The sequence below is a fragment of the Anneissia japonica genome, unplaced genomic scaffold, assembly GCF_011630105.1.
Source record: "Anneissia japonica isolate Jap-2015-1 unplaced genomic scaffold, ASM1163010v1 scaffold5623_len388731_cov182, whole genome shotgun sequence".
Taxonomy (NCBI): Eukaryota; Metazoa; Echinodermata; class Crinoidea; order Comatulida; family Comatulidae; genus Anneissia; species Anneissia japonica.
In genome coordinates, this window is record NW_022727290.1 from 175076 (window position 1) to 189762 (window position 14687).

Here is a 14687-nt window from a genome sequence, read left to right on the forward strand (position 1 = left end):
TATGTGTTTGTTTTTGGGGGGGGTGGGTGTATGTATGTGTGTAACGTGTTTTTATAGATTTTACTGCTTTAAAATCTCTTATTTTAACCATTTTATTATTAATACTACGATATATTATTATTAATATTAAATATTATTCATTGAATTTATACATACACATTGTAGACGGTTGGAGCAGCACACTTAGTACTACTATTACACCCAGAAAAACGAAACAGGACGCCATCATACACCTTAAAAATAAATAAACATTTTTTTAAAGATGGATTTAATCAAGTACATTAGGGTACAGCGGTAACCCGAACAAAACACTCATTTATAATCGTGTTTATGAGAATGACTAATTAATGATTCGACTACCAAAGAGTATAGGCCTGAATTAATTGCTATTATAATGTCTATCAAAATTATTTATCTAATTGAGTTAATTAAAATACAACCGTACAATAAAACCCTAATAATCAAAGTAGGGTCTCCTAATATATGGCCCGGGCATTTATAGGTATAGGCACATTTTTTATAGGCCTACTAGCTGAACGATGTATATACCGGTGCGACCCTGTAGATAGATTTATGCTAGTTCAATTAAATTACTGTTTCGGAGGTAGCTTATTTGAGATATTCACCAGACAGATCTTTTGAAATTCAATTTAAAATGTGCAAACCATCTTATGTGAACACTGAAATCAATTTGCAATACATGTTGCATATGTACATACATTACATCTTGAATATATTTTGCGTTTTAACATTTCTGAAAATATAATCATTTGGCGATCAATGAAACTTTCAAAGTTTCAAAGTTGGCAAGCGTGTGGTAGCAATAAACTGCATGTTGATGAATGTATATTTTCATATAGGGGCCTACGTCATAATTTAATGTTTAGTAACATCATTGTATTAGTCACGTATTGTATATATCCCCGGTTCAATTCTCATCGCTGCCTCTCCTTCTGTTTCAGCTTTAGGGATGAAATATATAAACCGAACAACTTAAATTTTGGGTCGAAAAAGAACATTTTTCCAAGGCGGAAATATTAACAAAAGTTGGACGGAGGTTTGGTGGCTCTGTTGGCAGAATCTGAGTAGACCTATTGGTCACTATACCGTATTTAACAGTTTCAATAACTGGAAAAAAACATACAACATAAAACACGTTCATCACAACCCACAGCGGCGATTTCAGATATCGTTAATGTTGGAGTATACAAACACTTTTTCTATACTCCCAATGGACTGATACCTTATTACTTATTTTCTTATTTCATTCTTTAATTATTTTATTTATCTAGGCCCCTATTTAACTATTTTTTAAAGATTTTTTTTTAGTAAATGATTATTTATTTAGTAAACAACATCGCTAGACAAGCGCTTACATGGAATCCCCAAGGAAAAATAAAAAAGAGGTAGACCAAGGAATACGTTTAGGAGAGATCTTGAAAAAGAAGTGAATTATGCTGGATACATATTGTCAGAGTTGGAAAGAATTGGCCAGAACCGTGTGCGGTGGAAACGTCTAGTTGATGGTCTATGCACCGCCAGGTGTGACAAGGCTTAAGTAATTATTTACTGAGTAGACATTGTAATTACATTATAAATACAAAACTGACACTCTGGGAAACGAAGAGACAATCCACAGCCGAGGGCCTGGGTAAGCCTTCTATCAAAGTTCTTTCTCTAATAATAGTTTTCTATGACGAAGGATGTAGTTTTTCGGTTTAGGTGACCATTGTAACATTTCAGTCATCTGTGTTTGTTGCTCAATTTAAATTTCTCGAATTTGTTAATAAACCTTCTTCGGTAGGCCTACAGTACATTTTTGAACCATTATTTACATGCCTATGTTTGTTTTTGAACTTTCTTTTAGGCCTATAACCATGTTTATAAATAAGACTAAACAAAGTTATTAAAACAATAATCATCTACGCCTGTATTGCAATTAGGATAAGTCATGGAGTTATTATTTTAAATAAGATTAAGTATTTAATGCATTTTCAGACTTGAATTAATAATGTATTTTACACTCACCTTCCACCTCCGATACCTTTAAAATTACTTTTCAATCTTCATATTATACATATTTTCATTACTGCTTACTTTCCTGTTTGTCTCACATGTGGTGTAGATTTAAAAAAAGCATATAATTTATAGTAATTTCCACAGGCCTCATTTGGGTGTAACCATAGAAACAATAATTCTACCCGTAGCTTCCTCTGATTGGTGGACAGGCGTCATGGGACACAGTATTTTAAACAAACACATAATAATTAGAAACATTATTATACTCCTGCACTCTATGATTGGTTATCACACAGTTATATCGTTCGCTGATTAAATATCGATTTTAATTTTGTAAAGTTATAACTCCTGGGTTCAAAATTTTATAGCCTAATAAACCTAACAAGACTCGTGATAAAATGTATTAGGAATTACTTTAATTTCTTTCTTCGTTTATTTGTATTTATTACACAAATCATATGATTGTCAGACCCCCAAATGTCCGAAAACAAAACCACGTTCCATCATAATCGAATTCTCGATCTGTTAGCAGAAATATATATATAAAAAAAACCAGAGATCTCGAAAAAAAGTCGTACTATTCGATAACTGAAAATTTGACACATAAGCTTTTATGCAACTTTTGCATGAAACCACACGAAATGACGCAGTGGAAGCCGCGTAGTTTATTTATCGATGGGAGAATTAATTGCATACTCACAATTAAGAAGAAGGATGCAATTATCTTGAATTAAACTCAAATGTTCTGCATGCTAACAGTTACGATATGCGATAATTTCCAATCCATTGTTACATACCAATCAGCCTAATGGCTGTCATTTTTTAACAATCGATGTTTAATAAAATTTTGTTGTATTACTTTTTTTTTCTCTGACTTAATACATATTTATTTACTTTGAGAACATACGCCTTTGGAACGGTGGCACACACAAAGAGTGGTTAGTTCAACTTAAATTACAAAATATAAAAAATTAACTAAAGATGAAGCACACTTCTACAGAGTCATTGATAAAATATGCAGATATGAGCTACACAGAATAAACTATACATACAAAATAAAAATTATCCCACTTAAAATTAAATGTATGGAGTAATATTTTATACAGGCATACTCCTAAACAAACATACACAAACAGTACCTACTGTAAGTATACTTGTAAGGGGTCGCTCCCAAATATCAACATTTTCACAAGTGCACAAACATTAAATGCTGGGTGGGGTGGGGAGGGGTAGAACAATTTATACGCATTTACATATATGCATGAACTTTTATGACCAAATATATATATTACTTATGGATAACACTGAAATACATGACAGACGGGACTCATTGCAATACTCATACTTCGTGGGGCGAGATGATTGAGTCGTACTTATATAAATTTTATTCGATTCATTTCGCAAAGGTCATCTGTAACAACAAGTGCTTAGAATAAAATGTAAGATGTAGGCCTAATTTTGTAACGTTATAATTGTGTTAAAAATTGCATAGCGTAATATTAAACCTAAAAGGAATAGCGATAAAATGTATTTACGAGTCTTTAATTTCTTTCTTCGTTTATATATGAAACTTGTTACAATTCAAAATGATTGACAGGTCGTACTTACATAAATACTATTAGATTAATTTCGCAAATGTCATCTGTAGCAACAAGTGCTTAGCTTTATATTTAAACCTAACAATAATCGTGATAAAACGTATTTGTCTTGAAATTATTTCTTCGTTTATTCGTACAGTAACGTATTTATTACGAATCTTGTTACAATTCATAAAATTGACAGGTCGACTTTTCTTAATTGTATTCAATGCCACCTGTAACAAGTGCTTAATGCTATATGTAAGTGTTTAGTGTAAGATTAGGCCTAATTTTGTAAAGATATAGGCCTATAATTGGGTTCACTTCATGTTCTAATATTAAACATAGAATCAATCGTGATAAAAGTATAGCTGGAATCTTGAATTTCTTTCTACTCGTTTATTCGTATTTGTTATGAATTATGGTTACAATTCATAATGATTGACAGGTCATACTTATGATCAATATTAATTTTATTTAATTCATTCGCAAATGCCATCTGAGCAGTTTAGCTTAGGCAACTAAACTGCTGGTGCCACTGTGTATGCGCTGAACCGTGGCAGCCTCTTGGTCCCCGTATGCTCTCCTTGAATTTCAACTGGAGGGCTGCAATACGATATCGCACCGCCTTTCAGATGAAACCAAACCGTTTTTCCCGTGTAGGTACATTATGATGGATCATGTGAACATTACAGAATTAACGCTCTTCGGAAAAAAGATTGTCTCTCGTGTAGGCCTACAGCTGCCCTATCACCACCAGAAGGCAGCACTGGGAATTCGTCTTCTCATGGTTTAATGTTGGTCACCGAATACTGTAAATCCAACCATCCATCTGTATCTGTGTGTCTTGCCTATCTTAACTTTTAGCATTTTGTATTTTTCAAATTTACATTGTTTGTTGTACAAGTTATGAAGTCCTATTTAATTCTTCTATGCGTATATTTTAAGGAACCATATCTCAGGTGTATTTTATACTGTTGTCACAATAAAGTTTTATCGTCATACCGTATATATCGCTCGCTATATATAAATGATAGGCTTATCATTCATAAATAATATGGTTTCAAAAAACAATGGTTAGCTTCTAAATACAATAATTTATATAACAGCATCTCAATGTGTTTGGCTTGAGTAGTAATATATTAAAATTTTAATGGAAATATACTGCTCAAAACACAAATCTAAATTCTAAATATCAGTGTTCACCGATACACGTACAGTATTATGTGTATCGTGTTTATTACGGTGTTTGCGCTATGTATGCTAAACGTTGCTATACTTATTTCATTCATTAACAATTACCGGTAAAACGGAACTAAATGAGATGTTTTATTTCATAAAGACAACCTCCTGGTTGGCCGAAATGCCACGAATGTAATCGTGAGGAAAATAATAAATAATTTAATTAAAAGAAAAAAAAATTCTGAACATTTTGAGTGATGTAGAACGTGTAAGTTATTCATTCCAGCAATAATTTTTTAATAGTGTGCTTGCATGATGCACTCATCTGAATGTAAACAAACCAACGTAGGCCATATTACGGTATTAAAATTAAAAACGCAGTTGCCAAGACTAATTATTAATGAGAGTTACCGTCAGGGGTGGCGCTAGGGGGGGGGGGGGGGGGGGGGGGGGGGTGAGACGCCAGGCATTTTTTTCATATTAATAGATTCTAATAAGATCGATTAAATACCGAAGCCTTTGAAACCCCTAAATTCGGATTTGATTTGATTTGATTTATTTTGCATCTCCAATGCGGGTCCAGAATCCAGGGGGAATTATTGCACAGAGGTGAATATTTACAGATAGTTAGTGATCGGGCAACGTTCAGAAAAATATAGTAAAATAAGAAAAATACGTAGGCATAAATATATATAAAATTTAAATTTCGGGGGCGGGGGCGAGTATGTGAATGCAACTCTATGCTCACATTAAAGCAAATGAGAAAAGTCAATTCATTTGATTCATATCATTTTTTCCTCGGGCTTTAAAACATTAAGAAACAGCAATACATATAGGGGCCTAAAACTCAAAACTCTTTTGAAGTCTGAATTAAAAAAAATATGATCATATCATATATATTATTATATCATATCATATCATATAACATACCATATCATATACCATATCATATCATATATCACCAATCAAACACATATGGAACACATACTCAGCTCCCTGGGGAGAATTCCTTAATATTATTATTATTATTATTAATAAAAGGTATTATTAAAATTGCTGGTCTCATTCTATATTGTTTCGTGGCCTTCCTCCACGCTTATTTTGATAGAGCGCCCTCTTCACTTCATAGTAATAACAAACTGTACTGTTCTCTCATTGGAAGATACAGTATGATATTAATGATATTGTAAATACGTTTAATGAACAAATTACAGGAAATAATTTATGCTAAAAGCATTTATTGTTAAGAAGTACAATAATATACAATTGATTTTTTTTATTAAAAGTAATTTCATTTATTTAATTCTTATAAATTTTATAAGCGTCTGGACTAGAGCGAACAGCTGGGCTGGCTGATGGGTCATCTTCTCGTCTGGTGTTTAGAGAGAAAAGGGTTGAGTTGGGTCTTTTGATTGTGTTTTACAAAAGAAATTCCCATTTTACCCTTCTAATTTGTAAACATTTCTACGTGAGTAAGGGTATTGACTATTATTCTATCTATTTTACGTTCGTTTAATGTAAAAATTGTAGTTTAAATGCCATAAATATACTAAAAATATAGGCTGATTACGTGACGTTTCCGAGTGAATTCATCGACCCAACAGGAACAGGGTCATCATGTTGTTTATGCATCCTTTTTGTTTGTTGCGGGGCTTGGCTTTGTTGTCCGATGATGACACCATGCCCTTTTTAATTTCAGACATTTGTAGGTTCGATTATGCAACTGATTCTAATCATTGATTTAATATCAGTATATTTTCCCCTTAAAGGTCAAGGAATAGAGGTTAAAAGTTGGAGGATTTCCTCTTGCTGTGAGTGAGTGAGTTTAGGCTAGGGTAGGCCTAGGCCTATAATAAAGACAGCTTTTTGGGAATGTTGAGAGAGGTAGGTAGCTTTGTCTGACAATTATGTTCCAATATCCATTACCATCCTTACTTTTTAATTTAAATTTTGTTTAAACCCCATATTTTAGTACAATAATAATGCTATTCTCGCTCCTCTGGTTTAATATTAAATAAAATATTTAACCTACAGGAAAAAATCTACCGTCATGCCATGTAATAATGTAGTTAGAATTATTATAGCCCTTTATACTGACGTCTTGTCTTGCTTGTGGTGTGGACTAGCTTACAGTAACTTGCTTCTTTAATAGTGGTGGTCACTTCATGTCTGAACCATCAATCAACCGGCACCAGCTATTCCCATCTGTCCACAGCGAGCTGTATGGACCAGTATACCAGGGTAATCCCCTACTCGTCTCGAAAGATGTACTAGTTCTTTTTCTACACCAAGTCCAATGATTGTCCTTGGCTCCAGTATTCAATCTACTATACCACCCAAATTTGGGTGGATAAGAAATCCGACAAACTATTTCAGTCTAGTGTGTCGAAATTTGGCAAACTAGCTTTCAGCAAACTGGGTTTTTCTGATTTTTGGGTCGGTAAAATGGCATTTGATAAACTGGGTATTCGGCAAAGTGGACTCAGTAGTTTAGGTCTAAAAATTCATACTCGCATTTAAAGAATATGGGCCGTTTCGTTAACAAGTTGCTGCTAGATTTAAATGCAGAGAAGGTGAAAAAAATTAATTATTTAATTAGAGATGACCGTTTGGCTAAGTAGTAATGTTCCTACATCCCCTTACCTTGTAGGTGCCTGCTCGAGACCCAGAATTTGAATTTAGTTCTGAATTTTAAAGTTAATATTTGTTTCTGTGTCCTCCTTTTGCAGCACTAGTATACAAATGAGCGTGGAAGCTAGGTAATGTCTTCTCCTTTGATAGCCACGTATTATGGCCGCTCAGAACCCTAGTTTGTGCCAACCAGGGGGGCTTACTCGTAGGTCATCACGTGTTACCGTGGCGACAAAACGCAAACCTTCACCAGAGTTGAATACAACGCAAGAATTAGGACAAACCAAGAGGTATGTACGGTAATATTTTTTCACACTGATTTTCTCCTATAAATATATTAAGTTATCAAGGCAGAAATAGGTTTTTTTTATCATTTAAGAATACCAAAGGCCCCAATTGAATCCTGTCGCCCAGTCTCCTAGAACACTGCATACAAGTGTGATGTTTCGTTTTGTTGTCTTGAATTAATATTTCTTAGGCAGGTTTATTGTTGGGTGGGGGTTTTGTGGGGGGGGAGATGTGTGAACATTGAGAATGCAGACTTAAATCCCTATTCCAATGAAAAATGAATAGTCATATTAAAGCCACCTAGTGGAAGTGGAAGCAATTTCACCCCCATAGTGGGTGTTTCCTTTACACACACCCCCCCCCCCCCCCCCCCGGTTACCTATGCCCATGAAATTTGAGTAATGTGTTTTGGATTGCGTACAGTATTTAGGCTTGTTATCACTTTACAATCAGCTACTTAAAAATAATTTCAGGGTTTGCTTTGTTGTGACCCAATTCAGTCTTGTATGCTATAGAATTTCAGCATTCCATAAAAATTGTTACAGTTTGTAATACCATAATGATATTAAAATAGACATTGCTTCGAATAAGTATGCAAAAAAATTAGCACTGCTGTGAAATAAACCCGAGTTTTTTTTACATAAGCAACTCACCATTGACATACTTCAGTGTGTGGTACATATGCTATATTGTGGTTAGCTTTACTGAGTAAAGCCTCTTTCTTTTCCACTTGGCAAATTTATTCTCGTGAATTGATTGCGCATTTTTTCACTTCGCAAAAACTAGAAACTGCTAGAGACTTGCAGTACTAATATCGTTGAAGTGAAAAACTGATAGAAATATAATTGCGCATGAACGGATTGCACCAATAAATTCGCTTAGTGGAAAAGTAAACTTTTCGTAATGAACTGGATTATGACTTTGGTTTCACTGTTTTCTGCAAACTAAATAATCATACAGAAAAAAAAACTCTCTGTACTCACTGTATGTATAAAGTGTGTTGTATTACACTATCATATCAAATAGAACCAAGAAGACCTATAGCCCGGGTATTCAACCTTTTTAAAGCTGGGGGCCTGTTCCAATCTGTTGTGACCAGCGGTGGGCGGACATAATTGTGAAGAAAATATACCACCTCAGCCCCACCATGCTTGGGGCTGAGGCAAAAAAAAAGTTATGATTATGGCAACTCTAGATGATGGTACTCTCTGACTTAAATTTGAATATAATTTTCTTTTCTTCTCATTTCATTTTATTTTATTTCACACAATGCAAAAAAAAAATTGAATTGAATTGAATTATAAAATTCTTCATAAAAGTAAATAAATAACAAGGACAATGTAATCTAATTAGGTAATATTAGCAAATTACTAAATTACAGTAAAAATTAATAATAACAATAATAATAATAATAATAATAATAATAATAATAATAATAAGGATAATAAAGATCGGTATTCTCCTACCATGCCACTAGAAATTATCCTACCACAAAAATATCCACTCACAGTGATAGTGGTTGAGGCAAATTGTTAATACGTGGCCCCTGAGCCTGCTGGCGCCACAAATCGTAGACATCGCATCATATCAGCTCCCGATTTAATCCATTAGTCTCCCTCTCCCCATGTCAATACCCTACGCCACTAGATACAGTGAGCTACACTCAGAAAAAGCCACATTCTTGTAAACAATGCTAGATAGAGTAGGGGTGCCTATGTGGTGTTTCTATAAACATAAAAATACTTTCTAAATATGGGCTGGAAAATGATTAATTTTCAGCAATGTTGCGTAAGATCAAAATCTTTGGGGGCCGGATTTGGCCCGCAGGCCGGGGGTTGAATAAAGGGGACCAATGGGCACATAAAAAAATTTATTAGATTATCACTCTTTTTTTCAAAAAAATTGATGAAGACGGGAGGTTTTTTTTTTTTTTGGACTGAAGAGGGGGTGGTGAAATTTTACCTGGGATTCCTGTGTGCATGGACAGAATGAACATGACATAGTTTTTCGTGGTGGCAGATGTATTTAAACAACTGCCCTGTGATTCAATGACCTATAATTAGTCTTATATTTGGGGAAAAAATTAGAATTACTCGAGCATCAAATCAAACACCCAACTTTCTTGATGTCGTAGGTTAGTTTTTGCTCAACAACAACCACACCAACCAAACACCCATCGCAAGGAAGACCGCCCACTTATGTAACAAGTTATTTTTAGTAGCGAAGAGTCTCTGTGGAACATGTTAGTCTTCATGCTGTGAATCAACTATCCGATCAGCCCACTTTGCTGGCCTCTTTAGGGACGGACCGCAGTGTTGCTTATTTTTAGCCAAGCTGTAGAACATGCAAGACTACACACTGAATTAATGATCCGTTCAGCCCACTGGGTGGGTCTTTTTAGGGAGGACCGTGGTGTTGTCTATTTTTAACCGCAGTTAGTGAGCTGTTTATTTTTAGCGACAGTAAACAAGTTTAATCTTTTTTTCAAAAAAATTGATGAAGACGGGAGGTTTTTTTTTTTTTTTTGGACTGAAGAGGGGGTGGTGGAATTTTACCTGGGATTCCTGTGTGCATGGACAGAATGAATATGACATAGTTTTTCGTGGTGGCAGATGTATTTAAACAACTGCCCTGTGATTCAATGACCTATAATTAGTCTTATATTTGGGGAAAAAATTAGAATTACTCGAGCATCAAATCAAACACCCAACTTTCTTGATGTCGTAGGTTAGTTTTTGCTCAACAACAACCACACCAACCAAACACCCATCGCAAGGAAGACCGCCCACTTATGTAACAAGTTATTTTTAGTAGCGAAGAGTCTCTGTGGAACATGTTAGTCTTCATGCTGTGAATCAACTATCCGATCAGCCCACTTTGCTGGTCTCTTTAGGGACGGACCGCAGTGTTGCCTATTTTTAGCCAAGCTGTAGAACATGCAAGACTACACACTGAATTAACGATCCGTTCAGCCCACTGGGTGTGTCTTTTTAGGGAGGACCGTGGTGTTGTCTATTTTTAACCGCAGTTAGTGAGCTGTTTATTTTTAGCGACAGTAAACAAGTTTAAAGAATGGCTTTGCATTTTCAACTTTACGGCGATCCCATTGTCTGAATACAAAGTCTGCCGAATTCGGAGCAAATTCCTGTATATTTTGTGAGCATTTGTTTTTTGCAAAGTTGTTTTTATGCAGTTAAAATAAATGATGCGACAAAAAAAAATAAAATAAAATAAAAATAGAATTATTCCCCCATCAATATTTCCAAAATTGTTGACGCAGGCGGGAGTGATAATCTAATAAGTTTTACTATTTGCCCTATAGTATTTAATTTTAAAGTACTATTGGAAGTGTTTTTGTAGGCCTACTATAAATTTGTATTTTTTAACTATAAATTTTGAATTATTGAATCACAATGGCTTTTTTAACTTTCTTTCCTATCTCATGGATTCAGATGTTTTGTAGAATTATATAATGAGGAAATTGTTTATGAGGATTAACTACAGTATAAACAGTAAAGAATAAACAGTTATCTGGTCACTATCGATAGACATTGAAAGGGTAGAAAAATTCCCTGTTGAAAATAGCAAAACTAGATTCTCATGAAAGTCCTCATTATTGAACAATTTCTGGGGTCACTGTAGAAAGTAATATAATATAAGCTGAAGGTGCCATTATTTGCCCACATAGCAAGGGCTGAATGAAATTTGTTAAGGAAATGATTTCTTCTAAGGTTTTTATTTTCTATAGTGTCTTTAAGTAAAAATATAATGTAATTGATTACCTTATTTATTTCACCTTGTACAATATGAAAATTTTAATCAAACTGCTGGTTTGCGGGGACCAGTTGCTATATGATGAATGCTGTACATTAGCTGTGTGTGCGCATACAGACTATGAGAATGATTGTTGATAGTACTGTATGCACAATGACTTAATTGTAGGGTGAATGAATATTACATTTAATACAGTACAATGAATGCATATTTGATTGTGTTTGATAAACTTGAGAATAATATTAGGTAGGCCTAATGAGAAAATAAAATATTGTGTAAACATTAATGACTTCATTGTCACCTTGGTATCTCAAAACGATTTTTCTTATAATTATAAACTAAACCAGATCATTGAATATGATTTCAATGAAATTGATAAGAAATAAGAGGAAAAAATTATAATTACTATTGTGATGGCATATATGTTTACCCTGCCACACAGATAACTGGGTGCGCAGTATCCACGACCAGATATACTCCTGTTGTGATTAACGTTTGGAATTGTTAACATTTGAGGTCAACAAGAGGTGAAACCAAAACAGAATCCATGACTCGTGTGCACGTGGTTGACTTGAAAATCTGTGCCCTTTGTTGAGTGATTCTTAAACTTAATTATTGAAATAGAATCTTGGCTATTAAAGTTATCCATTTATTTATTTATTTCGACAATAGTTGTCCATCAAACCAGAGCTGCTACATAAAATGAAGGACGATAGAATATAAAGATTAAAATAACTTGAGCTAGACCTTTAACATTAACTAATTAATTAAATGTGTACAGAAAAATGTTTAGGAAATACAGTAATAAGAATTAAGGAAAAGATTAAAAAAAGATTCAAACCAAATTAACAAATTCAAAGTAATATTGGTACATTAAAGACAGTAAAATTATTAAAATTGAAGTAATCCAGAAAATTAAAGGGGCACGATGTGGTATGGTCAGATGTGGTGATTGAACAAATGGCATAGTATGCAAAAGATCACTCAAAATTGTTTTGCTGAAAGCATGCGACACCTTTAGAGAAAAAAAATTAACATGAAAAAGTGTATGAGGTAAAAAGAGAAATAGCAATACATGATCTACAGTTCTACTTGCCTTACTGTGCGTTAGGCTACGGTACATTCAAAGCTGGCAATTTTTACCCTTCATGAATGAGGCTATGTAATTTTACTTGCTCTTATTAAGCTAGTCGGCCTACATGTAATGCAAATAAGATTTTGAAGGTCTACCAGGTGATTTTTTTTAAAAATAAATAATATAAAATCCAATGGCCTGCTGTACCAGTAGTAGCATCACTACTAGTACAGTTTCTAAAGTTTGCTTTAAAGAAAGTGTAAACTAAACATTAAATCTTTACTATTTATCAGCTTCATTGATAGTTTACCCTTTCACATACAGTAGAGTAGATGAAATGATGTGAATAAAGTGTTACAGTGGGTTTGATAAAGGTTTTGAATCTTGACTGCCAGTATGTTCTTTAAGGTACCTGTACAAGTTAGCATTCAGATGCATCACTAGTGGAATTATACTGTAATCTTTACCACTACAAATTGACTCCCTAAATCCTAATGTAAGGCTCTTTCGTAACCTCATTAACTATTTTATCACTCTTACTGTATGTTCACTTACACGTTCAAACACTTATTATTCGTTCTCAATGCTGTGAATATCCACACGTGAATGTTAATTTTATGTGAATGTTAATTTCTTTTTGCTGCTCAGTGCTAATAAGATGTGGAATTTCTACCAACCGTAAGTTAAGACTCAATTCTGTGGCTGAAATAATATTCAATATTCTTTATGAAAATTCAATTTTGTTCATTAATGATGTTAAGATACTGTATCGTAGGCCAGTGGTAAACTAGGCACTTTGATTGTAAGATTCCACTCCATAAGAAAAAATAATCAGAATAGTTCTTTGTTTTGAAACAAGTGAAGAAATGAAACTTTCTCCCAGATGACATAGTCTCTGTATCATAACAGTTGTGAACACTTTTAAGAAAGGATAAGGACCCTAGAAAAATGATCAATTACCAAGTATCAATTTTATAAAATGTTATATTCTTTAGATATTAACAAATGCTACAAAGATGATTGATTCAGAATTTTATTAAGTAGCTGTTTTTTTTTTTTAGTTAGAACAAACTCAACTTCTACAGTATACAAATCTTCAGGCATTTTTTCGACAAACACTAATTTTTAGGTGCATTTGACTGACTGTAGGACTTATCAGGCATAGTAAAGTAGTACAGTTACTACTGTATGGGGCTCAATACTGAAGAACTTTATTTGATGAAGTCATTGATGGGTTTTGTACACTTTAAATAATTAAGTGTTGAGATGCAAACATTTTTTGGGGACTACAGTATACAGTAGTGTGGTGCTTATTAAGATATACTGTACTTGGGAGTAGTTTGTATAAATGTTTGGAATGGTGCTTAATATGTTGGTATCATACCCTATGTTATCTTGTTAAAACAATACCATGTGTTTCAAATAGGCATCTGACTGGTTGCTGTAAAACCAGAAACTTTCGCGAATTGATAATTTCGGCCATTTTCACGACATTAAACTTTCGCGAATCGCAAAAGGCCTACATTTTATTCATGAGAGGAATAACATACAATAGTTGAAAATATTGTATTGTGAGTTCTAGGCCTAGGTTAGATAGAATTTGATCCAACTCGGCCACAAGTCAACTTGGCCACAGTCAACTCGGCCACAAGTCAACTCGGCCACAAGTCAACTTGGCCACAAGTCATCTCGGCCACAAAAAGTTTGGCTACAGTCAACTCGGCCACAAACCAACTCGGCCACAAGTCATCTCAGCCACAAAACAACTCTGCCACAAGTCAACTCGGCCACAAGTCATTTACTGGTACTACATTGTACTAATTGTTATTATTATTGCTGTTATTATTGTTGTCATTGTTGTTATTATTATTGTTGTTTTTATTACCGTTAGTTTTAATATTAATTATTAGTCTTAGCATTAACATTATATATTGTTCAATTTTTTGCTGATATTATTATTATTACATATATATATAGTATATATATTTATAGTACCATATAAATAATAAATAATGTTCGATTTTTTATTATTATTATTCATATTATTATTATTATTTATTAGTCTTAGTATTATAATTTTAATAATAGTAATTTAAAAAGTTGTTGTTATTGGCGTTTTATTAGTATTTTTCTCATATTAT

General features: G+C 33.7%; 1 protein-coding gene across 6 annotated transcripts in view; it reads left to right on the forward strand.

Moving 5' to 3' along the window:
• Positions 1-6120: 6120 nt before the first annotated feature.
• Positions 6121-14687, forward strand: part of LOC117113678 (E3 ubiquitin-protein ligase TRIP12-like) — a 64660-nt gene continuing 56093 nt past the window's right edge. For 2 of the 6 annotated variants that reach the window (XM_033257088.1, XM_033257093.1), the window contains exons 1-2: positions 6121-6246; positions 7508-7699. In XM_033257088.1, coding sequence (XP_033112979.1) covers positions 7569-7699 — 131 coding nt within the window. In that variant the 5' untranslated portion in view covers positions 6121-6246; positions 7508-7568. Of the gene's footprint in view, positions 6257-6547; positions 6663-7507; positions 7700-13189; positions 13225-14687 lie in introns of those variants that run through there. The other 4 variants (XM_033257089.1, XM_033257090.1, XM_033257091.1 and 1 more) reach the window with 4 other exon arrangements.